The sequence below is a fragment of the Camelina sativa genome, chromosome 15, assembly GCF_000633955.1.
Source record: "Camelina sativa cultivar DH55 chromosome 15, Cs, whole genome shotgun sequence".
NCBI lineage: Eukaryota > Viridiplantae > Streptophyta > Magnoliopsida > Brassicales > Brassicaceae > Camelina > Camelina sativa.
In genome coordinates, this window is record NC_025699.1 from 8,209,594 (window position 1) to 8,236,734 (window position 27,141).

General features: G+C 36.7%; 4 protein-coding genes and 1 long non-coding RNA gene across 6 annotated transcripts in view; 4 read left to right on the forward strand and 1 right to left on the reverse strand.

Moving 5' to 3' along the window:
* Positions 5,112-6,738, forward strand: LOC104746010 (60S ribosomal protein L19-2; the record flags this gene model as incomplete). Its single annotated transcript, XM_010467398.1, is given in 5 exon segments — positions 5,112-5,272; positions 5,731-5,853; positions 5,960-6,273; positions 6,379-6,437; positions 6,537-6,738. Coding segments are annotated over 5 exon segments (688 nt in total), but the record flags the coding sequence as incomplete, so codon positions are not given.
* LOC104746012 (phospholipase D zeta 1) lies at positions 7,302-15,289 on the forward strand. Of its 2 annotated transcripts, XM_010467400.2 has the most exons (20): positions 7,302-7,886; positions 8,154-8,255; positions 8,368-8,474; positions 8,582-8,720; positions 8,936-9,109; positions 9,580-9,753; positions 10,159-10,401; positions 10,495-10,611; positions 11,141-11,280; positions 11,410-11,559; positions 11,846-12,002; positions 12,080-12,562; positions 12,754-12,864; positions 13,242-13,388; positions 13,474-13,671; positions 13,815-13,916; positions 14,157-14,288; positions 14,541-14,606; positions 14,686-14,747; positions 14,854-15,289. In XM_010467400.2, exons 1-20 carry the CDS (start codon positions 7,647-7,649, stop codon positions 15,101-15,103), a joined length of 3,294 nt encoding a protein of 1,097 aa, XP_010465702.1. In that variant the 5' UTR covers positions 7,302-7,646; the 3' UTR covers positions 15,104-15,289. The 2 variants fall into 2 exon arrangements, with proteins under 2 accessions (XP_010465702.1, XP_010465703.1); XM_010467401.2 differs by lacking the exon at positions 7,302-7,886 and having other exon boundaries at positions 8,180-8,255; positions 8,393-8,474.
* LOC104746013 lies at positions 15,730-17,577 on the forward strand. Its single transcript, XR_760805.1, has 2 exons — positions 15,730-15,904; positions 16,044-17,577. It is a non-coding gene; the product is annotated as an uncharacterized LOC104746013 (long non-coding RNA).
* Positions 21,450-23,619, forward strand: LOC104746014 (probable protein phosphatase 2C 41). Its single transcript, XM_010467402.1, has 6 exons — positions 21,450-21,557; positions 21,761-22,032; positions 22,237-22,524; positions 22,662-22,779; positions 22,890-23,113; positions 23,204-23,619. The coding sequence occupies exons 2-6, from the start codon at positions 21,781-21,783 to the stop codon at positions 23,375-23,377; spliced, it is 1,056 nt and encodes a 351-aa protein (XP_010465704.1). The 5' UTR covers positions 21,450-21,557; positions 21,761-21,780; the 3' UTR covers positions 23,378-23,619.
* The window catches only part of LOC104746015 (pumilio homolog 24), a 4,883-nt gene continuing 1,541 nt past the window's right edge, over positions 23,800-27,141 (reverse strand). The window contains exons 7-17 of the mRNA XM_010467403.2: positions 26,866-26,980; positions 26,520-26,670; positions 26,297-26,410; positions 25,916-25,987; positions 25,756-25,806; positions 25,620-25,670; positions 25,305-25,412; positions 25,008-25,196; positions 24,832-24,906; positions 24,346-24,599; positions 23,800-24,236 (exon numbers count right to left, since the gene is read on the reverse strand). Coding sequence (XP_010465705.1) covers positions 24,110-24,236; positions 24,346-24,599; positions 24,832-24,906; positions 25,008-25,196; positions 25,305-25,412; positions 25,620-25,670; positions 25,756-25,806; positions 25,916-25,987; positions 26,297-26,410; positions 26,520-26,670; positions 26,866-26,980 — 1,307 coding nt within the window. The 3' untranslated portion in view covers positions 23,800-24,109. The remainder of the gene's footprint in view (positions 24,237-24,345; positions 24,600-24,831; positions 24,907-25,007; positions 25,197-25,304; positions 25,413-25,619; positions 25,671-25,755; positions 25,807-25,915; positions 25,988-26,296; positions 26,411-26,519; positions 26,671-26,865; positions 26,981-27,141) is intronic.

A 27,141-nucleotide genomic window follows, 5' to 3' on the forward strand; every position in this document is an offset into this window, starting at 1 on the left:
AAGTCTGCTTTCCTCTCCGGATCCCCAAACTGCCTCTGAGGAGCACCAGGAAAGAGTTAAATGGCAGATCCTGCTCAATGCTGAGGAGAAATTCTTCAGACAGAAATCGCGGGTTATATGGCTCAACCTGGGAGACAGGAACACTTCCTTTTTTCATAAATCTGTCCTGGAGAGAGCTGCAAGGAATCACATTCATCTCCTGTATGATTGGGACCAATGAATTATGAATGGGGAAGAGATAAAGTCCTTTGCTGCTTCTTATTTCGAGGGTATATTGGGTCAGACTGATATGCCTTTCTCGGGTGCATCAGTGGATACGCTTAAAGAACTTCTTCCCTTCCGCTGCTCTGAAGCACAAGGACAATCTCTGGTAAATCATGTATCTCGAGAGGAAATCGAATCAGTTCTCAAGGCAATGCCTCTCAACAAAAGTCCTGGCCCTGATGGATTCTCGGTTGAGTTCTTTCGAGCCACTTGGGACATTGTAGGTAAGGAGGTTGTGGATGCAGTTCAGGAATTCTTTCGAAATGGCCGCCTTCTAAGGGACATCAACACCACAATCCTAGCCCTCATTCCGAAAGTACCTCAAGCAAGTCATCTAGGGGATTTCAGACCAATCAGCTGTTGCAACCTGATTTACAAGCTCATATCCAAAATCATTGCAAACAGGATGAAGCCAATTCTTTTGGAGTGCATCAGTCCCTATCAAGCGGCCTTCCTTAAGGGAAGAAGTCTAGGAGAGAATGTGCTTCTTGCATCAGACCTGATCAAAAATTATCAAAAATCTTCATGCCCAAAGAGCTGCATGATTAAAGTGAATATAAGGAAGGCTTTCGACACTGTTTGTTGGGACTTTGTTCTTAAAGTGTTGGAAGCTCAGAACTTTCCACCTCTGTTTTACACTTGGATCAAGGAATGTATCTCCTCGCCTCGTTTTTCCATAGCCATCAATGGAGAACTTGCAGTTTTTTTTCCTGGGAAGAAGGGTATCAGACAAGGGGACCCCATCTCTCCATATCTCTTCATAATGATAATGGAGGTTCTCTCTAGACTGCTGGAGGCTGCGGCTGCGAGCTCTAGAATCCGCCTGCACCCTCAGTGCGTATCTCCGCAAGTCACCCACCTTCTCTTTGCAGACGACTTGCTAGTCTTCACGGATGGGTCAAGGCACTCGCTGACTGGAGTTGCAGATGTCATGCGTCAATTCAAGCTCTTCAGTGGCCTTGACATGAACCCTGCCAAGTCCGAAATTTTCTTTGGAGGCTATAATGAGGTTGAGGTGGGAGTGCTTAGTGCTTTATCAGGGATCACTGTTGGTTCCTTTCCGACCAGATACTTAGGTTTACCTTTGAATCCGGCCCGAATCTCTATTGCCACTCTCCAACCGTTCCTTAAACGGATCAAATCCAAGCTCCATTCATGGACAGTTAGGCTGCTATCCTTTGCTGCTAAGATCAGGCTCATCTCCTCTGTCATATATGGCATGGTCAATTTCTGGAGTGCGGTTTTCAATCTCCCAAAAGGGTTTTATGAGCAAGTTGATTCTCTTTGTGCTAGCTTTCTCTGGAAGAACAAAATTGGTTCAGCACGCGGGGCCAGGGTAGCCTGGAAAGATGTTTGTAGGCCCAAAGAGGAGGGTGGTCTTGGCATTAGGAAGCTTGAGGACTACCAAGTTGTCTTTCAACTCAAGCTTATATGGAACATGTTCTCTAATGCGGGTTCTCTGTGGGTTGCTTGGTTGGAGTCCAATGTCTTCCACCGGAAAAGTTTCTGGGAACTGGAAGACTCTCAGAGACTTTCTCGCACGGTTCGAGGTATGATCAGGCTTAAACCTCTACTAAAGGATTTCCTTCGCTGTGAGCTTGGTAATGGGAAAACAGCTATGTTTTGGTATGATAACTGGTGTCCACTCTCTCCTTTGATTGAGACACTGGGGATTAATGGACCTAGACAACTAAGAATCCGGAAGAATGCAGTAGTCTCTGATGCTTTAAGGGATGGTGATTGGTGGATGCCTCCTGCTCGATCAGTACAACAACAATCTTTTATGGAGCTACTCACTACCATTTCGCCACCAAACGACTTGAACGGTGAGGATTCTTATCTCTGGCACCGTGTCTCAGGCTCGTTTGCAGGTTTCTTCTCTTCTAAGGAAACTTGGGAGCAGATACGCTCTCACTCTGCCTTGGTACCCTGGTTCAAGACAGTTTGGTTCAAGGAAGCAGTACCTAGGTACTCCTTCATCACATGGCTTGCTATTCTCGAGAGACTCCCCACAAGAGATAGACTGCGACGCTGGGGGATCAATGTTCCGGCTCAGTGCGTTCTTTGTACCTCCGGTACTGAAACACACTCTCACCTCTTCTTTGAGTGTCCTTTCTCTGCATCCCTATGGGCTGCTTTTGCTTCTAGATTCTGGCCGTCTCCTCCCCAAGATCTCCTATCAATCTCAAACTGGATTCTCGGTGCAAGGCCAAATCATCAAGCTCAGTGCGCTACACTCCTTAAGCTCATCTTGCAAGCTTCCTGCTATGTCATCTGACGTGAACGTAATTTGAGGATCTTTTCGGATACGCCATCAAGTGCTTCGTCAACTCAATTGTCGCTGGACCATTCAATAAGGGATCGACTGCTTTCCCTTCCCTCCTCCCTCCTTGGCTCTTATTTTAGTTGTATTTCTTTACCTTTCTAGTATATTCTTCTTTAATAAGTTGTATCAACATGTACAGAAAAAACTTAAAAAGCTTGGTATAAAATTTAACCTTTTTACCAAAAAAAAAAAAATATCTATAGTCTCCTATCGTTTTCCAGAAAAGTTTGTTCGTACGTATACAACATGCATGAGGTAAATAAATAAATAATGTAGTAATAGATAGATGCATGAATCTAAAAAAGCCTAGTTGGTCTAATAAGAATTTAAGTGGGTCCCATCAATGTCCGAAGATCGACAGAATCTATTTGTTTTACGAGTTTTGTCTAATTTTGTTTTGACGTTTCTGATCATAATTAAATCATTAATTAGTAATTTTATACCATTAGCATCTATTCGGTGTGAATTATTTGTTGTATTAAGTTCTCAAATTCAGATAACCAAAAATCATCTAATGATGCGTGTCTTTAGACTGTTTAGCAAACAGTTTCTATGTAGATATCATAAACTATAATTTGCAATCTATTAAGATTAGGTTATAAATGAGTCTTGTTTTTAAGCCAATATAACCGACACGATTTGTTTTCAGATATAGTCAACCAATTGTGTTATTAAAATTTAACAACAGTTTAATATTTGCTTCGAAAATATTTGTGGTTATTTGTTAATTATACTAATGTAATCCGTTTACGTAATACTCAAGGTCATTTTATCTGTATAACCAACCTTTGGTATAATGAAATATTACGATGCTTATATATTTATATAGTCGTCGATTCAAACATTTAATACCTATTTTTAGTCACATCTACCATGTTGTTCTGCTGTTCATATACCCAAATTCTACAATGACATATGAAAAAGGTGAAAAAAACACAGCGATGTTATTCACATTCAAACAGAGTAAGAGAATTTATGCATTGTATAGAAATTTCGAACATGACGTATATATATTATGCCCAAAATAAAACTCATTTTACTTTTCAAAATGTTTTGTGGTGATATGTCGTAAAGAAATCGTAATCCATATTTTGACCATCTCTCTGTGGTAACTTTTATAAAGCAATCCTAAACTTTATCCTTCTTAGTTACTCCCCCACTTGGAATAATCTAAAAATAATTCGCATTTATTTGACTCGCAAACAAATAATGCAATCCGTGTGCGTATGTGTAATTTTTTTTGTCAATGCATAGGTATTGTAAATGTGATATGTGATGTATTCATGTATATATGTATTATTATGTGATGTATTGAACCTATTATTCTTTTATTTCCCCCGCAATGAGTGTAATCTTTTTCTTTTATTAAAAATGAAAAAATCTTGGTGGTAATCATATTTTCTTGTATATTTTGGTCTAAAAGTCATAGATTTAGAAATCGTAGCATATATTTTATATCATAAAAAAAATGATTATCAATTTTACTTCATAGATCATCTTTATGGTGGTATTAAATCACGGTCCCAGAAGATTTATGGGTTCTCCGAAGTACTTCCAACAATATTTGTACGGTTTAAATAGGAAACAATAAAAAAATCACTGGAGTTTTGATTGAATTTGTAAAATTGAAGCATATACACTACAAAAAAATAAATGTATTGTATCACTTAAATGATATCATAAAACTAAGTGATATTATTTTAATTAGTTATTTATAAATGAAGCAACTAAGCATCAATTATATTAACTGATGTTATAATTGACTAGTTTGACATTAGTTAAATAAAACTGATTCAAATCCTATTAGTTTGTATCACTTAAGAAAAATTGATTCAAAAATAAATTTATATCATTTTGATGATTGATGTATCTATTAATAAATAAATACATGTATCACACTTTCAAAAATAATTTGAGAATTAATTTTTTATATCTATGATTCTCAACTTTAAATCACCTTGTAACATGTTAATAGTTTTTAATATATTTAAGTTCATGCATTGTTTGCATTATGTTTGTAGTAGACAAAAATAAATGTTTGTAGTACTTATTATTTTGGACCTTTTGCAAAAATACAATTTTTTATACCTTTTGAAAAAAATACACTCTTTTTGTCCATTTTCAATAATACAATTTTCTATATACAAAATAATTAAATTATAAACTCCAAATAATAATCCTTACCTCTTCAAAACTATACACTAAATGTAAATAGAGAATTCAAACGTAAAATTTAATTTATCATATTGTAATTATGTATAAGAGGACAAAAAAATGGCCTGGTGTTTAAAAAAAAATAAATCAAAAGGCTATTTCTAACCATTTTTCTATCATTTTTCAAAAACCAAAATAGAATGGGCCGAATTTAGTCCCATATAAAAAGTAAACGGGCCGAATTAGCCGAACATCTCTAAGTTAGTGGGTCTTGGATGGGAACTGAACTAGACCCAAAAACCCTAAAAGATTTGATAAGCATTTGATTTATTTATAAGTAGTCCCTTTTTATTTATTTTGCCCTAAGGAAAAACCCTAACGGAGAGAGGCGGAGAGGAAGACGGGGAGAAGAAGCTATGGTGTCGCTGAAGCTCCAGAAGCGGGTCGCCGCATCCGTGATGAAATGCGGCAAGAAAAAGGTGTGGCTCGATCCCAACGAGTCTAGCGATATCTCTATGGCCAATTCCAGTAAGATTTTTTTATCTCTCTCCGATTACTTTATCTGAGCTTGATTGGTTTATAGATTGAGTTTCGCAGAAACTGTGTTTTATTCTTGGGAGTGATTAGAAACGGATAGCTCTCCTTTTATGAACTAGTCTTTGTAGGATTGGTGTTAGGTTAATTCATTGAGTATAACCTCATTTTTGCACTGTCCTGTGATAAATTGAAGTATCCTGACGATGTTGTGACTTGTGAGACTTGAGTTCGTTTGATTTCTGAGTCACATATGTAGTATTAAGATTCTGCATTAAGTTTTATAGAATTGAAAACCATGATTGAATTTGATTAATGTCTTTGTAAGAAATGAAGTTGTCAGATGGTCGATTTTGTTTTTTCTGCTAGTTTGTTTGGGATCGACTGTCATGTTTATTTGATATTTGGGGTTGATGTTCTTGTTAATATATTATTTGGATTGACTGTAACAGGGCAGAACATTAGGAAGCTTGTGAAGGATGGTTTCATTATCAGGAAGCCTACCAAGATCCACTCACGTTCTCGGGCTAGGGCTTTGAACGAGGCCAAGAGGAAGGGTCGTCACTCTGGATACGGTAAATTCCGAATGAGATTTCCTGCTTTGGATATCTCTTTTGTCTCCTCCTGATTATTACTGGTTTGATGAACATCTGTCTTATGTACCACTTCGATGTTTGTCAGGTAAGAGAAAGGGTACAAGAGAGGCAAGGCTACCAACCAAGATTCTCTGGATGAGGAGATTGAGGGTGTTGAGGCGTTTCTTGAGCAAGTACCGTGAGTCAAAGAAGATTGACAGGCACATGTACCATGATATGTACATGAAGGTGAAGGGTAACGTGTTCAAGAACAAGCGTGTGCTTATGGAGAGCATCCACAAGATGAAGGCTGAGAAGGCTAGGGAGAAGACTCTTTCTGACCAGTTTGAGGCCAAGCGTATTAAGAACAAGGCTAGCAGGGAGAGAAAGTTTGCCAGAAGAGAGGAGAGATTAGCACAGGTGAAAAATTTACAGACCAATCATGTGACTCTGTCTATGTTAATTTTATGTTTTGGACATTTTATCATTAGGGATACGACTCATTAATACTTTTGGCTATTGTAGGGACCTGGAGGTGGAGAGACAATAACTCCTGCTGCTGCGCCAGCACCTCAACAACCAGAGTAAGAAACCTGTTGTCTGTTTCCTCTTTCCGGTTTTGTAGGTGGAGATATCTATGCAAGTAGCAGAGATTTATTTTGTGTTTTTGTGTTCTTTTGCAGCTTGGTAACCAAGAAGAAGTCGAAGAAGTGATCTTGGTTTTGAATTTTTTTGCGGTTGAATCTTGAGCTTACCTGTAGAAGAAGCGTCTTTTTTTATCTTAATTAATGATTTTGTCTGAGATTCTTTTCTTCAAAGATATTTCTTATGTTTTGGATCTCACATTGCTTATTATTATGAAGTCACCAGTTTTGCTTCTCTTTACATTTTATCTTTTCACCAGTTTTGATCCCATTGTGTTGAACTTGAAAGTAGAAGTTGGGTAAATGTCACTTCTCAGTTTTGGAGTTCCTCCGTATTCAACCATGTGTCAAATCACAGTTGTGACACATATTTAACCACAATTTTATCAACTTAAGTTTTAATATAGTGAATTTGGCAACAATTAAAATGATGTTTATCCAACACCATTCAATATATTTCAAAAACATACACCAGGTGTAATTATTATGGATACCAAATATTTAATACGTGTGGGGTAAGTTGTTTTTGTTTTTTTCCCCAATAACCAAAATCCAAATATCAATTAAATCGTATAGCTTTGAACACGTGGGATGCGTTTATTGGTCAAAAAGTAAATATGGATTGAAATTATGATTGAATTTGATTACTTTTTACATATAAATTTATCTATATTATAGTTTGATTTATGAATGTTAATTACTTACTTTGTAAGAAAATCATGTAAGAAAATAAATAAAACCCGGATCCGGCCAGAATCGGAGTATCCGGCACAAAAAAGGAAAAAAATAAGAGAGGTCAAAGTCGACGTAGTTCAATTCATCTCATGTTCTCACTTTGCTTTTCTTCCTGCACCTGTAAATCAAATAACCAACACCGTGTTTGTGTGTATCTCTCTCTCTCTCTCCCCCGACTTTTGAATTGTTCCCCTTAGATTGATTTGTCTTCCATTGCGATCCTCTAGATCGTCCAAACGATTTCGTCTTCTTCAGATGTAATCGGATTCTCATCGGAATTCCCCGGAGGTATATACAATAAGCATCCCGTTAATATCACGCGAACGGGAGAAGAAATTGGAGAATTTTTGTAGATCTTGAATTCAACGATCGAATTGAGTAATTGGAGGTTTGAAGAGATCAGAAAGAAAAAAAATGGCATCTGAGCAGTTGATGTCTCCCGCCAGTGGTGGAGGACGATACTTTCAGATGCAGCCTGAGCAGTTTCCTTCGATGGTCTCTTCGCTCTTCTCTTTCGCCCCGGCTCCTACTCAGGAGTCTAATCGTATTTTCGAAGAATTACCCAAGGCTGTTATCGTCTCCGTCTCTCGTCCTGATGCCGGCGATATTAGCCCCGTACTCTTGTCTTACACAATTGAGTGCCAATACAAGCAGGCGAGTCCATCTCCTTTGTTTCTCTCTCTATCTCTCTCTTTCGTATAAGAATTTTGGATTAGACTATCAACTTTTTCGAATTTATTTGCTCGGATTTGTTATTTAGCTGATTGGGAAGCCCGAAACAGAGATGCATTTATCATCAATTGTTATAAGTTTCTCCTTACTTTAGTGGAAATGGTGCTAACTATTTTAGTGGAGCTTTTCTACTTTTTTTGATTACATTGTAATTCTTGAGTCCTAACTTTTAGCGCTTTTATGTAACAGTTCAAGTGGCAGCTTGTGAAGAAAGCATCTCAAGTATTTTATTTGCATTTTGCATTGAAGAAACGTGCATTCATTGAAGAAATTCACGAGAAGCAGGAACAGGTTTGTGTTTCTACTAGTTTCTTGTTTCTCTTGGTCTGATTCTAAGTTAATTGCATACTTTGATGTTGCATCGAGTTTTGATGTGGTTTTTCTTTCGAATATCACATTAAAGGTTAAAGAATGGCTTCAAAATCTAGGAATAGGGGATCATGCACCCGTTGTGCAAGATGAAGATGCTGATGAAGTTCCGCTGCATCAAGATGAGAGTGCCAAAAATAGGTCAGACCTGTTGGGCATTATTTTTGGTTGGATAAGTTGCTGACCTGCGTCTGTACTCTTTCCAACGGATGCCATTATTTTTCTGACGAGTAGGCTGTTTTGTTCAGAGATGTTCCCTCAAGCGCTGCTTTGCCAGTCATTCGTCCTTTAGGAAGACAGCAGTCCATATCAGTTAGAGGAAAGCATGCGATGCAAGAATATTTGAATCATTTTCTAGGGAATCTTGATATTGTCAATTCACGGGAGGTATGTTTGTATAATCTATTTTGCTTGGTGGTCCAACTACTTTATACCATAGTCAACACCTAGTTTTCTCTTCTATTCTAGCTTGAAAATCTGAATACATCAAGTGAATATTAAAAGGTTTTCTTGCATTTCATGCTTGTATTCTCATTACAAATTGAGCATCATTCTATTTCTGAGGCTTGCTTGCATAGTTAAATGCTAAATGCCTAATATAGGTTTGCAGGTTTTTGGAGGTCTCGATGTTGTCATTCTCACCAGAGTATGGGCCCAAATTGAAAGAAGACTATATTATGGTAAAACATCTACCGAAAATATCAAAGAGTGATGATGATTCTAATAGATGCTGTGGATGCTGTTGGTTCTGTTGCTGCAATGATAATTGGCAAAAGGTATGGAAATTCTCATTTTCTTGCTCATACTCGTGTAGTTTGTATTTTGCTATGATGAATTGGTTTACCTCTGGACGTTCCGATTGGGTGACTCGTGAGCTTTGTTTATGTGTTCTTTTGTTATTCTTCTTCCCTCTCCTACTCTTGCTTTGTCTCTTAATTCGTTGAATGCTATGAAAAACTTATTTATCTGAAGAAATAGATTTCATCTTTAGTAATGACAAAATATGTTACTACTCTCACTTGAGAGGTTTTGTGTAACAAACTTCTCTGCCAGCTTCACCGCCGTTATGAGATATTAAGTTTGAAGAAGTATAATTGTTTTTCTAAATCGACTGTAGATTCTTCAATGTGTATGTTATAAAATGCAGTTGTCTCCTTTTACAGTTCATGTCTTTTGCTCCTGATCAGACATTGAAATCAATGTGACGACAGGATGGTATCTAAGGTTTAGTTTTTCTCCAGTACAGGTGTGGGGGGTACTAAAGCCTGGTTTTCTCGCCTTATTAGAAGATCCATTTGATGCGAAGCTATTAGATATAATCGTTTTTGATGTCCTACCAGTTTCTAATGGAAATGATGGTGTGGATGTATCACTAGCAGTAGAACTGAAGGATCATAATCCTTTGCGGCATGCATTTAAGGTTAGCAGTTACTGTCCTACTTATCTTTCAATCACTTATATCATATATGTATGCTTACTCCATCTAAATAAACTTTCTTGTTCATCTTTTATTTTCGATACCCCTTGGTTGATTATCTATTTCTTTTATACTTCTACTAGAAATTAAAGTAAATTGTCCAAGTTATATTTCCTAAATTTATATCTATTATGCATGAACACTATCACATCAACTGCGCAGTGGGAAATTGATAACCAAGAAGATTAGTATATCCTTGTGTAGTCAATTAAAGTGGGAGCCCACTGAATCCTTCTTTTATAAGCTTAAAAGTTGAATCATCCTCAGTCTGCACAAATATTTCTGGGGTCAGATGTTAAAGAAGTTATGGATAATCCATGCTATATATTTTTTGTTAAAATGTCCCAGGTAACATCTGGAAACCGGAGTATAAGAATAAGGGCAAAGAGTAGTGCAAAAGTTAAAGATTGGGTGGCTTCTATCAACGATGCTGCGCTTAGACCTCCTGAGGGTTGGTGCCATCCCCATCGCTTTGGCTCATATGCGCCCCCAAGGGGTTTGACGGATGATGGAAGTCAAGCCCAGTGGTTTATAGATGGTGGAGCAGCTTTTGCAGCCATTGCTGCAGCCATTGAAAATGCTAAATCTGAGGTCTTACCACTTTTCATTACTGGGTGTTGAGACGAATGATGTGTTGAAACTTAAAAAATTTCAAACTAATCTGTTTGTTTATTTTTCTTGTAGATTTTCATCTGTGGCTGGTGGGTGTGCCCAGAACTCTATCTTAGGCGCCCTTTTGACTCGCATACTTCTTCCAGACTTGATAACTTGTTGGAGAATAAAGCCAAGCAAGGAGTTCAGGTACTTACTAGTTACTACAGACATGCACGTATTGATAGCTGTCTGTTGTGTCGCATGTCTGTAATCTGCAATGTAGATCTTACTTGCCAGGTTTGGAGAATTGAGCACGTTTTCTTATTTAGAACCTTGTTTTTGGGATCTTTCCACTGATAACTATGCCGCTCTCTTGGTAGCATGCCTTGTAAGCTTTATTGTGTGATCTTGCAGAGAATTTAAAGAGCCATAGTTTTTTGCTTATACTTGGTGAAAAATTGCTAAACATAAGTAGTTTTGGCTGTGATCATTTTGTTTCCTGTCCTCTCGACAATTAGCATTATTTTCAGTTGAATTTTGGTCAAGTTTAGTATATACGGTGCTCGTTATACTTGGGGATAATCTTGGTAAAAATTGAATACTGACTTCGGTTTTCTCTATTTCCTTACTTTTTATTCTGGACCCGTAGATTTCTAATTTTCATAGTTCGGTCAGATGAGAAATTGTCATAGTTTGTTATAATTTTTTTTCATTTGGGTATTACTATCTTTTTCAGATATACATCCTACTCTACAAAGAGGTTGCCCTTGCTTTAAAAATCAACAGTGTATATAGCAAACGCAGGCTTCTTGGCATTCATGAGAATGTGAGGGTACTTCGTTATCCTGATCATTTCTCAAGTGGTGTCTACCTCTGGTATGATATGACACTAGACATTTTTAATATATCACTCTAATATGTCACAATGCTTTTTTTTTAGTTTATCTGACAACAAAAATAATTGTGAAGCACACTGATTAGTAGTACCTCCACATGTCTTTGTAGGTCACACCACGAAAAACTGGTCATCGTCGATAATCAGGTTTGCTTTATTGGAGGCCTGGACTTGTGTTTTGGCCGTTATGACACGTTTGAACATAAAGTTGGAGATAACCCTTCTGTGACATGGCCTGGAAAGGACTATTATAACCCCAGGTAAGAATTTCCATCTTTAACATGAGTATTAACAGAATAAACAGTTGATTTTGAGATGTCAAATCTTTTTTTTTTTCATTTTACCATGTTAATTTTTATAATAAGAACTTGTGTGTCACTTGCAAGTAAATTTTAGCTGTGATGTTTGAAGATAAACTATTCGGTGTGTTTCCACCAATCAGATTTTGGACATTAAAATTACAAAATCAGGATGTCCATTACTCATTTCACCTTTCCCAGTTCCACCCTCTGATTTTTCTGTTTGAACACAATTAAATTTCTCCAGAGAGTCAGAACCCAATACTTGGGAGGATGCTCTTAAAGATGAATTAGACCGTAGAAAACATCCACGGATGCCTTGGCATGACGTGCATTGTGCTTTATGGGGACCACCTTGCCGTGACGTGGCTAGGCACTTTGTTCAACGCTGGAACTATGCTAAGGTTCATATACTTCTTTAACTTTCTTCATCTGTTTGTTTTGCTTGTTATTACCACATAATAATCAATGGTTATTTCAGAGAAACAAAGCACCATATGAGGATTCAATTCCGCTTCTTATGCCCCAGCATCACATGGTTATACCCCACTACATGGGAAGGCAAGAGGAGTCAGACATTGAATGCAATAAAGACGAAGAGAGCATTAAAGGGATTAGAAGAGATGATTCATTTTCTTCTAGATCATCTTTGCAGGACATTCCATTACTTTTGCCTCAAGAACCTGTTGATCAGGACGGTTCGAGTGGGGGGCATAAAGAAAATGGAACAAATAATAGAAATGGTCCTTTCTCTTTCCGGAAATCGAAAGTTGACCCAGTTGATGGAGATACTCCTATGAGGGGGTTTGTAGATGATCGTAATGGGCTAGATCTTCCAGTAGCAAAAAAGCGTAATTCTAATACGATAGATTCAGAGTGGTGGGAAACACAAGAACGTGATTATCAGGTTGGGTCGCCAGATGAGACTGGGCAAGTCGGTCCGAGAACTTCATGCCGCTGTCAGGTGGGTGTTATGGAACTTAATTTATATTAACTATCTATTGAATTTCAAATTTAATTAGAGCTGATGCAGTTGGCGTAGGATCCTATTCTGTTTCCTTCTTGCCATTAGCTTTTTATCTTTGGATTTTTTTTCTTATGATGAAAAAATTAGAATTTTCCTTCAACATTTAGACTGATTGAACCTATTTTCAGATTATACGAAGTGTCAGTCAGTGGTCTGCTGGAACAAGCCAAGTTGAAGAGAGTATCCATTCTGCTTACCGTTCTCTCATTGACAAAGCTGAACATTTTATCTACATTGAGGTACTAGCTATAAGATTTTTTTTTTTATGGAGTCTCGGGTTTGCATGAGTTCAGTTTGATTGACCAATGGCTAGAGCATCATTTAGAGTTTCATTGAAACAGCCTGCTATCGTAGCATCAAGTCACCTTATCTGGCTTAAACATAAGGTTAATCTATCTGGTGAAAGAAATTAATCCCAAATCAAACGTGGACAAACTTAGTATTAAGTAAAACTGCTATACCCTTGCCCCTGCAAAAATCTACCTTGCAGATCATTCATATTTTATTTTTCTGATGATACAAGTAACTTGGTTCTTGAAACTGTAGTAGTGGCCATAGGTTCACATTGTCTTCATTTTTCTGACTACTGTTTGTATGGTGTGCAATGTGTCTCCAGAATCAGTTTTTCATATCAGGCCTTTCTGGAGATGACACAATAAAGAACCGTGTCTTAGAAGCATTGTACAAGAGGATTTTGCGTGCCCATAACGAGAAGAAAAGTTTCAGGGTTGTTGTTGTTATACCTCTCCTCCCAGGTTTCCAGGTTAGTTTCATCTAGAAAACTGTATCTGTTTCAAAAAATTTGCGCCTGAGATGCAATTTTCTTAACCGGCATTGGCGTCTGCTAGGGAGGTATTGACGACAGTGGTGCAGCATCTGTTAGAGCCATAATGCACTGGCAGTATCGAACCATATACAGAGGACAGAACTCAATACTGAATAATCTTTACAATACTATTGGCCCAAAGGCTCATGAATATATTTCCTTCTATGGCCTCAGGGCATATGGTAAACTTTCTGAGGATGGACCTGTCGCCACTAGTCAGGTAAAAACTCAATCATTCATGGGCTAGCTTTGCTCATTGCTACCTTTTTTGTGGCCACAACATCATATGCCTCTTATACATGTGTTTAAACGTAGCGGTAGTGAGTAAGAAAACGGGAATGCTAATTTTTTCTCTCAATGCAGGTGTATGTTCACAGTAAAATCATGATAATTGATGACCGTGCCGCATTGATTGGATCTGCCAACATCAACGACAGGAGTTTACTTGGCTCAAGGGACTCTGAGGTCATATTTTATACTCACGTGCTTTTTTGTGTTAAACATTGATTTCCAAAAGCCTATTTCATATCTGACACTAAGGATGGAAGTAGGTTTCAGTGAAAAAGCTTTTGTTTTCTTTTGTTGGTGGAAGGAAACTAAAGTATTGTTATCTCAAAACGTTATAGCAGTTTATCGTTGGGACTAAATTGATTATGTATGCTGAACATTAAAAGTCATAACATGCTTCTGTATGCTCTATATCAGATTGGGATACTAATCGAAGACACAGAGTTAGTAGATTCCCGCATGGCAGGAAAGCCATGGAAGGCTGGAAAATTTTCTTCAAGTCTTAGGCTCTCTCTATGGTCCGAGCACCTTGGACTTCGTAGTGGAGAGGTTTGAATCATATCTTTAAATCTTTCTATAATGTTCTTACGAAATTGTATGAAGATATATCAGTACATAAGCAGTTTTTAAACTTCAAAAGCAATGGAAATTATTCTTGTACTTAGACCTAATGATGAAAGATGATCCGAACCTTGCCGGCATGAACTTTAAACATTGATTATGATTGAATAGGGTCTAAAGACTATACATGCTTCCCATGCTTTTATTGCTAAAATATGATCTTTGGTTATATCTTTGTAGATCGATCAGATTATGGATCCCGTCTCTGATTCAACCTACAAGAATATATGGATGGCAACTGCAAAGGTTAGCAACGTGATTACATGGTGAAATTTGTATTTTCACTGGCCAGATATAACCCGTGCGCTTATTTATCCCAACGCAGACAAACACAATGATTTATCAGGATGTCTTCTCTTGTGTGCCCAATGATCTCATCCATTCAAGGTTCAATTCCAATCTTTTTCCACCTTTGGACACTATCATTATGTTAAATAGTGAACTTAAGCTTCAAAATAGTTCCACTGATTGGAAACCTCGTGGATATATATAGAATGGCCTTCAGACAAGGGATATCGTATTGGAAAGAGAAACTGGGACACACAACGATTGACTTGGGAATAGCACCGGAGAAGCTGGAATCTTACCATAATGGAGACATCAAGAGAAGCGATCCAATGGACAGACTAAAGTCGGTAAAGGGACATCTCGTCTCGTTCCCTTTAGATTTCATGTGTAAAGAGGATCTAAGACCTGTCTTCAATGAGAGTGAATACTACGCCTCCCCTCAAGTCTTCCACTGAGAGTGACTACCTCAATTCTTGATCACGGATTTTATTCAGTGATCACTCTACACGAAGAATATTTCATTGCTACCTTTAACCATTTCATCTCATATGTTTATGAGAAAGAATTAAAGATGTTTGTATAGGGATACGATATGTGGAAACAAGAGGAAACGAACTCAGAAGAGAAGCCATTTTGCTATATTTTTGGTTTCTCTCTTCCGNAAAAAAAAAAAAAAAAAAAAAAAAAAAAAAAAAAACAGGTCAAGTTAAATATTTACTATCTTATACTTTTAGCTTTGAACTTGTCACCCACATACATGATTTGTAATTATGCGTTAAAAGACAGAATAATATAACGTTGGTGTCGAGAACCACGAGGTACCATGTGAATATGCGATGTGACAAATGAGTTTGGGTCTTTTCTTTGTTTGCCTCTGAATCAAACAACTCCATCTTTATACCACTTGTTGTGTCGTATTTTGTTCCGACTGTTTGTATCTATTTGTCTGTTATGTCTCTCAACTTACAAAAGAAAATTCAAAGATAGAAAAAGTAATAGCATGTGGAGGATTTGGTGATCAAATATTTTATTCATACAACTTATATATGAAAAGTGTTGATTCCATTTTGAAGGTCTCTACTCTTCTTAAAGTTCAACAAAAAAAAATAGTTTAGTTAGGATTCTTTTCTAATCAAAATTGAACTTTTCATGGTCAGGGTATTAGTATTGAAGCCTAAGACCTTGTTTATCGGTGGGTTCATACCCGGCTCTTACTGTTTTGTTGCCAAAAAATAAATGAAAAGAAAAGAAAAAATGTAAGAACTCCCCTTGTATAGTATACCCATTTGTGATATAAGAGACTGTATGTGTCACTTATTTGTTGGCTAAAACAAAATATCGACTGATTGTTTTTTTCTTCCTCTCCATCTCTCTGTCTCTTTCTCTGGATCGAAGTCGAATTGACAATGGAAGAAGATGAAATCAAAGGAGATGGAATCAGAGGACAATCAGGTCGGAGGAGGTGCGACGGAGATTGAATCGGCGGAGGCTAATCGGAGGGTTTTGAATCGAGGAGAATGTTGTCGAGATTGTTCAAAGCTGGTGAAAAGGTTTTGTTGAATCTGGTTAACAAGAAAGACTTTCACATGGCGTCAAGGAATCAGGAGAATTCTTCTCCCAGAGTAAAAGAGCTTTACGACCTCTGCAAGGAGACTTTCACTGGCAAAGCTCCTTCTCCTGCTTCCATGGCTGTCCAAAAACTATGCTCTGTCTTGGGTATATCTTTCTTTCTTTCTTCTTCTGTCTCTGTTTGATTTTCACGGATTGCAGTTTCTGCTGGTTTTGATTGAATATACATATATTGGTAGTCATTTAGAAAGATTTGGTTAAAACTGTTTTAGATTGGTTTCATTTGATTTTGAATAAACGTGGGAATAGCTCAATTAATTTGTGAATTCCACTAAATCTGGGCAATTGCGAATTCACAATTTGAAGTCGTTAGTCACAATTTGAAGTCGTTAGTATCAGAGTTGCAAATCTGTTTCCATGAAGATGAAAGGCTTCTTGTTTCAGAGTTCATGCCTAATGATACTCTTGCTAAGTGTTTGTTCCATCGTATGATTCCTTCTCTCTTCATCATCTTCTTTTGTGAATCTGAGGTTATAGACGCTGCATTGTTGGTTTATGTGACATGTTTTGTTTTAAAGATGGTGTTAAAGTATCTGCTGTTATAGAATCGATTGAAACAGAACTAGCTAGCATCTTCTCTGTTTTGAATCTGGAGGCAAATAATATTGGTGATTTATGTGTCACATTAAACATTGGTGAATCTGAGGTTTGTGTGTCAAGAACTCATGATTGTGCATGTAGAATTGATTGAAACATAATTTATTAGCATTCTCGGTTTTAATTCTGAAGTCATAGAGAGGCGGCATTGGTGGTTTAAGTAGCATGGTTGTGTTTTAGATTCTTAATGAAAGAAACTTTTATATGACTAGCATGTATAAACGTATCTGCTTTTGTGGAATGTTTTACAACATAACTTGTATCTGCTTCAAGAGAACCCAACTCTCAAAGAAGCGAAGAGAGAAACATCAGAGGCAACATGTATCAAAGCTGAAACACAAAGAAGACAAAGAAGAAGCTTCTTCAGATGCTATGGAAGTGGAAGACAAAGCCAGCGTTGATGGTCATGTCTCAGCTCAAGGAGAAGCAGCATTTTCTAGTTGGACTTGTGTGGCATGAGCTTCTTTTCTTATGGCCGCTCTCCATTGCTAATGTCTACGCCATTCTCGTTGGAAAGTTGTGGTTTGGTACCACCTGCTTGTTGTATGGAGTTTCCCTCGTTACTTCCATGGTACACTGGTTTCAATTTTCTTGATTTTCGGGTTTTAGGTTAGTATATTGATCTGAGGGGCATAACTTTGTTCTTTGATATTGAGGATCTGCAAACAATATTTACACATAGGGATATACTACTTCTATTCTATTTAAAATTTTAAAATTTTTAAAAACAATATTTTAAAAAATAAGAGACCTAAAATAAAAACCTACCAATAAAAGAGAAAATTTTATTTAAGAGATCATGGGTTCTTATATTTCAAACAGTACACAATTAATTCATAAAAAAATTAAGAACTCCCCTTATATGAACCCCCCAATAAATTTGCTCTAATGTGATTACTTAAAACCAAAAGAAATCAAAGTAAATCTTGGCGTTTTAACTTGGTTCGGGTGCATGTGATCAGCTGATCTTATTTCAAGATTTTCCAAAGTGAGAATTAGATTTGATTAATTAGTTTGCTACATTGTAATTAGTCCATTCATTTAGCATATTCCATCTAGTGCAAATTAATTAACATTATCTCTTACCATATTTTATACAACTTTATTTCATAATCATATTATTACCACCCACCCAAGCAAGTCCGCACTCTTAATATTGATAATTATAATTATTCACACTTAAAAGTTAAAGTCGTAAGCACTGATATCTATAGATTACCTACGAAATCTTGCCAAGTGGACATGTATAAAATCTAACATTATGTATGCACTAGCCATCGACATAAAATTAGGCCTAGATTGCTTTTTGGGATACAATATTTAGGCATAGATGTATTATGTATTAATTAATTAATAAAGTGCGAAGACAGCAAATTACAAGACAATAGAAAACCATATACAAACGTAAAAAAATTCATACGAGCCCATGTCTTAAATATATATGTATATATAAATTTTCTCCATTTCATTTGCGCGAAAGGGAAGACTCTTGCCTTATAACCTCCTAGAAGCTAATCGTATCGTAGTGCATGGCTTGCTTAGTATTATTTAGCTATTTTAGGTTATTAGTCAGAAGTATGTAAACAAATTTCATGGTAGTTAAGATTACGACCTAAAACTCGGTTATAAAAAAAAATATTAAGTCGAATAAGAAGAAATCCGTGCACTGCTAATTTTCAACGTTTCTCCAATTTATATATTATATCGTAACTAGGTCGGTTTAACATTTATTACATTTGAATGATAGGAACGTATCATTTCATCATTTGAACAAGCTAAGGTGTAACAAATAAATAATAGTATCAAAAGATAAGAGTTGTTTCGGATCAAAGGCACTTACCCATTAGCTGCTTTTAGATTCGAGAGCCTCTCACAGCCACAACTTTTTTTGGACAAGTGCTTATTGTTTAACAAACCCCACATGATATCATTTTATATGCCACCACATTTGTTAGTTTATTAACTTTCTTCCACATCCACATTTAATTTGTAGACATTTTCTTAATAGTATAAAAGTTTAAATACATCTCTATCGACTATCGTAATGATGTATTAACAAGCTCTAATTTATTCATTTGTCGGTCTTAAGCTTTATTATATATCGTGACAACAAAAAGGAAACTTTGATTGGTTATTCACTGTGGTTGTTGTAACGCGTTTTTTGTTTGTTTGTGATATTTGACCCCAAAAAAATAGTAATTTTCCATTTTCTTGCGTTTTGGTGACTGCCTTGAAATAACATTTTCACTCGCCAAATGCATTAGCTATATAATACACTACACACACTCACACGCGTTTTATAGATACTACTTTTTTATGCCAAAAAATACTAACCAATCAATAGCATTTTTAAAATCTAAAATATTTTACCGTTATTATATTTATACAGTACATATGTCTTAACTCTTAAGAGCATCATTAGTGGAGTACCTCTCCTAAGTTACTTTCAAATTAATTAATCATATAATTAATATTAATTTAAGTAAAGCAACCCTAAGAGTATTTTTGCAAAATCATTCCTTTACTAGAGAACTCAAATAAGGTTACTCAATCTTTTAAAAAATAATTTTTTAACATAACAACCAAAATGGTTTTTTTTTGTTCTTTACCAAAAATACCAAACTTAAACTAACATAATCAGCAACATTTTCATATTGGGGACCCAATTTGCTGTTTCATATTGGAACAAGATTTGAGTTTTCTTATACACATTGTGGATTCTGCAAATAAATTAGAAACTAAACTTGAAATGAAAGCTTGGCCCAAGCACAACTATTTACAAGACAGAGGAGAATGCAACAAAGGAAGAAGATGGATACCCGATGTAGAGACTTCTCTAGCTGCACTATCCTCTGGTTGTTGTTCCCATTGACGAGTCGAGAGTTACGGTAAGGATGAGCCAAAGTGTTTGTAAACGTTCCAAATAGCATCTTGAATCCTCAAAGGTCTCAGAGCCTCGGTTTCTTGGCTTGTGGTCACAACCGCTGTTCTGTCTGAAACTTCGACCTTGATCTGTCTGCTAGGAAGATCCTTGTATAGCTCAGTCCATTTCTGTATTGACCATCCTATGTGTTGCAGAATCACTTCAACTAATATCAAACTCTGCTGCTTTCTCATGTAAATGCTTTACCCAAGTTTTAGCAAAAACAACATCTAAACCCAACTGCTTCAAGTAATCCGTGGATGCACCATTAGCGTAAGCTGTCTGCACAACACCAAGACGAGACTGCTTCCTTCTTTACCATCATCAAGAATGTTTAGTTGCTCTTTGATGAAGAGAGCAAACAAAGATAAAATCTTATCACCATCAAGTAGCTCAACCTTTACATCAGAAGTAGAAGGAACATAAAAGTAAACCAATCGATCTGAATCACCATCCAAACTCGCACACCTCATCCCTACATCTTTTAACCCAAATCCTAAAGGCACAACCTTTTCTTTCTGAACAAAATCAGCACCTACACCTTCATTAAGCACACCTCCATCTCTACCTGTGTTAACTTACGAATCTCAAGATCAAGATTACTCAAAGACCCTCTAAGCTCCTCAATCTTCTGTCCACCAAAACATTAGCACCATCTACAACCAATTTGCTAATCTCAAACTTATTGTAAAGTGTTATTGTTTGTTCTACTAGGAGAGTTAAAGGCTTAAAGCATGATTACCTATACAATCTAAAACACAAAGACAGTTCATCCCTTTACAATCTAAAACACAAAGACAACACCTCACACAACACAAGAAAATCTGTCGTAAATCAGACAAACAATCGATTTAAGCCCCAACCCATAAACCCTCCATACAAATCACAAACCAATTAAACATCAAACATTACCCACTCTCACAATCAAATTGAATTTTACCTAAACCCTAACATTAACAACGAGATCAATAATTAAGTGATGAGGAGACAAACCTTCTCTGTCTGATTTGTCTCCCGGTGGACTTCGCCGCCGCCGTCGATGTCGCAGAAGGAGGTAGGTCATCGTTTGATGTTTGGTGTATCAATCGGAGTGTTTCCGGTTTGGTGTATCAATCGGTGGCGATTCGCTGTGTGGGATGAGAAGAGAGAGACAGACTCGGGGAAGAAAGAAGAAAAATGAGGAGAAAAAAAAAATTGCTTTTATATTTTTTGATCAACCAATCACAATGAACTACGTCGCGGTTCTCAAGGGTTACTCAAAGTGCTCCCTAAAGAATCGATTCTCATGTAAATGGATTTTAAATGGATTGTTTATTCATGAATTGGGGCCCAAACCCAAGAGAAATCAGGAGAGTACCCCTTAGTAAAGATGGTCTAAGGAGACGTTAATTAGACCAACTTTCACTAGAAAATACACCAATCGACATTCGGCTATATATAGACTACTGCTATAGTACATAACTATACTAATTAACGAAATATATAAACCCATTTGTTACATCCAACTATATATTTTTTTTTCTAAACTGTCGTCAACTTTATTCAAAACATATATACGTGTCCTTATCGACATGCAAAAAAGAATGTATATATGTATTTGTACGTGTATTAAAATAAAAGGCTTAGAATAGTCGGGGAGAAAGCGAAAGATGATGATGAGTCATAGAGACCATTCACCAGCTTATATAAGTAGTAAATCCACTAACATGAATAATATTCAACTGAGAAACTCCGATCAAGAATATTCACAAGAGAAAAAGGTATTATTAGCCTCCGATTCTCTTTTTGTTTCTTATGTTGTTTTCGTTTTTTGGATGCTCTTCTTTTGTTGGTTATTCTTTTTATCTCGTATATAGCTCAAAAGCTGCAAGAATCATGTGTTCAAAGAAACCTAAATTATCTTAGTACTTGTTAATTATCAAAAACTCATGACTTAAAGAGTTGTACGTACATATATTTGTAGCATCATAAGAGCATAATAGTATGGTGCTTTTACCGGCGTTTTTGGACGGATTTGCGAGAACCGTATCGACAAAGAAAGGTAAAAATCCTCCGGATCAAAATGAAGATGGAGGGAGAGAGATCGCAAAATCGATGATAAAAGATTCCAAGAAGAACTCGACTTTGCTCGGTACTTCAGGATGTGTTAGTTCTGAAAGCTCTAAGAGATTTACCTCTATTTGTTCTAATAGAGGTGAGAAAGGCATCAACCAAGATCGTGCCATCGTTTGGGAGGTACAATTTTTATAAACACTATATATATGTTAGGTAATTCTTCTTTCTTTCCATGGAACGGATTATACAAAATTTATAAATAAATAGCAAAATGATATGTTGAAATGGAATCATGACATGTAGTTACTAAATTGTGTATATATGATTGTTGAGAAGTAGGAAAAAAAAAACTTATTTTATGAATTTATGTTACACAATATGTAGGGATTTGGGTGCCAAGAAGACATAACATTTTGTGGCATGTTTGATGGGCATGGACCATGGGGACATGTGATAGCCAAAAGAGTGAAAAAGTCATTTCCATATTCACTGCTTTGCCAATGGCAACAAACTCTTGCTTCCTTATCATCGTCACCGGAATGTTACTCTCCGTTGGATCTCTGGAAGCAAGCTTGTCTGAAAACATTCTCCGTCGTCGATCTTGATCTCAAGATCAATCCTTCCATTGATTCTTACTGCAGCGGCTGCACCGCTCTAACCGCTGTTTTGCAGGTACATATATGTTCTTCTAACCATACAAGAACTATTCATTACATACTATATGATATATATAGGCTAATATATATTAGATGTTTGGAGAGTATTTAATCTTAAGTACTAATGTTGAAGTTTGTTTTTGGTATTATAAGGGTGATCATCTTGTTATAGCAAATGCTGGTGACTCAAGAGCTGTACTAGCAACAACTTCTGATGACGGAAACGTAGTACCGGTTCAGCTCTCTGTAGACTTTAAACCGAACATTCCCGGTATAGTTCTAGAAGCCTTTTCATATTTACAGTTTAAATATTCATATGAAAAGATTCGATAAAATAGAAAATGACAATTGGTAATATGTGATCATTTCCGGTTAAAACAGAAGAAGCAGAACGGATTAAACAATCGGATGGACGGTTGTTCTGCTTAGACGATGAACCGGGAGTGTACCGGGTGGGTATGCCGAATGGAGGATCGCTCGGTTTAGCTGTTTCAAGAGCATTCGGAGATTACTGCCTTAAAGACTTCGGTTTAGTATCTGAACCGGAAGTAACATACCGAAAGATAACCGACAAGGACCAGTTTCTCATCTTGGCCACCGATGGGGTAATTACATCAATATACTCTCATTTGTATCATAATCAAGATTTGATAAAACATATATAATTATGTACTAATGTAAGTGTGTGTCTGTAGATGTGGGATGTGATGACGAACGATGAGGCAGTGGAGATAGTAAGAGGAGTTAAAGAGAGAAGAAAGAGTGCAAAGAGATTAGTAGAGAGAGCTGTGGTGCTTTGGCGTAGGAAGAGAAGAAGCATCGCCATGGATGATATTTCTGTTCTCTGTCTCTTCTTTCGCCCTTCTTAGTTTTTACTCTCTCCTTTAGCCTTTATCAACATATACATTTATCAATGTATTTTGAGCGTCAATGAACAAAAAAAATGTGATATATACATTTACGTAGGATAATAATAGATATTGTGAGGAGAGTGGTTGAGAATGGAGAGATGGGTGAGTAAGAGAATTCATCATGGTTTTTTTTTTTGTTGTAAATTTGGTATGTAATGGATCATAACTTCATATGTTGATCATTGTTATTGGCAACCAAATCTTACTATACAATTCTCTAGGGGTCTCTCGTAACATTTAAATGGCAGGATTAAGCAGTGAATCAAATGCATGGCTCCGATCAATAGACAATAGAGGTTCCTAGTACAAAACTATGAGAAATCTAAGTAAGATGGATTATGAGAATCTAGCCAACTATGGGATACAATGACATCATCAACTAAAAAAAGGAAAGCCATTAACGATTGCGTTTGAATTTGAGTTACAAAAAAGGGCCATTCTCGTGACCGCTGTTTTAAAGTTGCAGGAAGATAAACTACAGAACTACATAAGAAAGAAAGGACAAAATTTGCCAAAGCCCACATTCCCAATTCTGAAACTTAGTAACCTGTTTGGAAAAAGAACTGAAACCCCACTCTGTTACTCCATTATATTTTGTCGTATGTGTACATTTTAAGGTATTTTCTAGTCTCAGAAGCACTAGTCGAGAACACAACAGAGCCAAGTGTTTCAACGATGCTGGCTGCTGCATCACTCAGGTTTTTTGCTTGCTGAGATTTTCAAAGTACCCTCATTCACCAACACCTGAAGCTCTGGTTTAGCCATCTCACGAACTTGAAGATCTTCACTCTCTAGGAAAGCAGATAGTATCTTTGAACTGCCAAGAAAATGAGATTTAACACAGAATAAGATTTCAAGACGTCACTAAAAAACCTAGTTGTTAGCAAATAAATGGATGTATGAGAGGAGTCATTAGGCTAACTAACCAATGTCCTGCAGCCCACGACCTGCATTTTCCAGACAAGGCCTTCTTAAAGAGAGTGGACGCAAAACCAGGGCAATCCAAAACAAGCCTTCTTATGGTCCGACTTGAGTGAAAGTTTTCCAGGATGTGCTCTGAATCCTTCTCAGATTCTTGGGGTTTCGGCTTTGCTGCTACAGAACTAATAGCTTCGTACAGCTCACCCAGCTTCTCGCTCAGAGATGGGCAAAGAATACCATCAGCGCCTCCGACTGCAACCTGATACAAAAAAAACGTGAAAAAGAGGAAGGAGATCATCACAAAAGAAAAGAAAGCTGGAAATTAGCATTTGTTATCAAAACATATGATCTATGCGGGAGTGATTGAACTTCAACAGATATTGAATGACAGTAGCATCTGCTATGAGAGGTAGAATAGAGTGATTTATCCCCTAACGTTTTTATAACAGGACTATAACCGACAAAAGATGTGAGAAAACAATTTTCAGTACCTCATACAAGACCTCTTTGCCAATGTTAGACTTGAGGAATTCCTCGGCGTTCTCCACGCACACATCAATAAGACTCTGTCCAGCGAATCAAAAATGATCCATGAGCAAGTAATTCAACTAAATTGTATCAGAAAACAATTAAGAAGCTGAAAACTGAGTCACCACGTCACACATACCTCAGCAAGGCCACTGTTGACGAGCAACTCCCGTCTTCTCACAAGGGGATCTTTTTTACCGCCTGCAGCTTTGACGTTTTCTTCATGATCTGAATGTTCAGTTACTGTATCTTCTTGTTCATCCTTCGTCTCCTCACCAGATTCGTTACCATCTGTGTCCTTTGTTAGAGAGGATGTCTCTGACTTATCCTGAAAGAATGGAAATGATAGACAGGGTTTTAGATCCAGTAAAAATTCATAAGAATGAATAACTCTAGCACTTTAATTGAAAAGATAGTTGGGTATATATCATCATACCTTTGAGCAGAGTGATGGAACAGACAGATCAAGAGAGGCCAAATCATCATGGCTGAAATAACGTGAAGAATTCGGACGCAGTAGCTGCAATAGCGATCTCCTACCATTCTGCAGACACAATTTTGAAGCAAACGTCAAGGAAGAAAAAAATTACAGGAAGACTTCAACATATTAATTATAGAAAGGCCTAAAATACAAAGGAACAAAATTATGTACAAAATGCAACCAACAAAAAAGGTAGATGTCATTAGATCCAAGAAAAGATAAGCTAAAATTTCATCTCAGAATAGTTTTTCATATATAAGGAACACAAACCTTGTCCATAACAAGATCCTTTAGGGTGGGCTCAAGCTCACGAACAATTATCTGTATATGATTAAACAAGCTTCAGAAGAATTAGAACATAATCATATAGACTCCAGCAATCTTTCATTTGGCTCAGTAAAACTACCTTGGTCACGAGCTTTGTGTCATCAACTATTGAAAAAATACATGCAAGCACCTAAGAACACATGGTAGACAAGGGGTTATCATCTAAAAGACAAATACAAACCGACAGTGGAGTACTATAAGTAGTAAATCCAAACGAAAATAATAAAAGGCCTCCTTACCATACTTCCAAACTGATCAAAAGCCACCTTTTGAACATGATCTTTCATTGCTTTGATAATCTTCTTTCTCTCCTGCAAAGAATAAGATTTAGAGAGAGCAGAAATTCGACTTATAAGTTTCCTATGGAAACATCTACCATCAGTCTTTTGCACTAGAGGTCAAAATAGATGTCAACCATGAAAATCTGTTTACAAGTTTGATTTGATATTGACATTTAAATCACGATTTACATATACAACCATTAAAAGGGAAAGGAAAACTTAGGCTCAATGTACTTCAAAAGAGAAGATATCAGATCTACAAATGAAACCCATCCATAATATGAGGTACGCCTTGAATTATAAGTTAAGGAGTAAAAGGAAAACGACGAGGATGTGTACCTTAGCGCTTCCATGTTTGATACAAAGCATGGCAAGCCTAGAACCATCACGAGTATGAACCATACGCAAAATAAGGGACCCTGTCAGTAGCTGAAGCACATCTGCAGCAGAAGTCTACGGAACAAAAATCCATTTAGTATTATAACAAAGGACTCTAATGCAAATTTATACTCCCAAACACTCACATATATATATAAAAATTATATATATATATATTATATACCTTATCAGCTATTGTCAGGTATTCAATCAGCAATTTGTGTATGATAGTATGGTCGACAATTCCCTTCTCAAGAATCGGTTGGATAATGGCAGCCATGTGTCGGTTAACTGAATCTTTTTGCAGTCCTAGCTTAGCGATGATGTCTACCACCCTGAACCACATTCAGTAACTCTTAATATATGTTCAACACATGAATAAAGAGCAATATCGAGTTTGTAATTACCATCGCAAATAACCAAAAGGAAAGCCAAGGGATTCCTAGTTCTCTAGATATAAATACAAGAGACCTGGCTTTTCTATTTATTATGAGCTAGAGTGAAGACAAGAAAGATAAATGGCATTTTACCTTTTTTCGGTAGTTGAGGCCAAGCCCTTGAATAACTGAAGCTCTGTAGAATACAACTCTGCAAGGAGTTCTTGTTTTTGTGCTGCAGTTCCCAGATGGTATGCATGCTCAACAACTTGAGAAAAAAAAAAAGTGAGCTTCAAAAGAAACAAAAAATGCTATGCGCATCATATTACATAAAATATTTAATTTGTGTAAGCAAGTCGTACAAAAGTATATATGTTGAAACATCAATATGTTACATCAGTATAGCCTACATACCAACAGATCCGAACA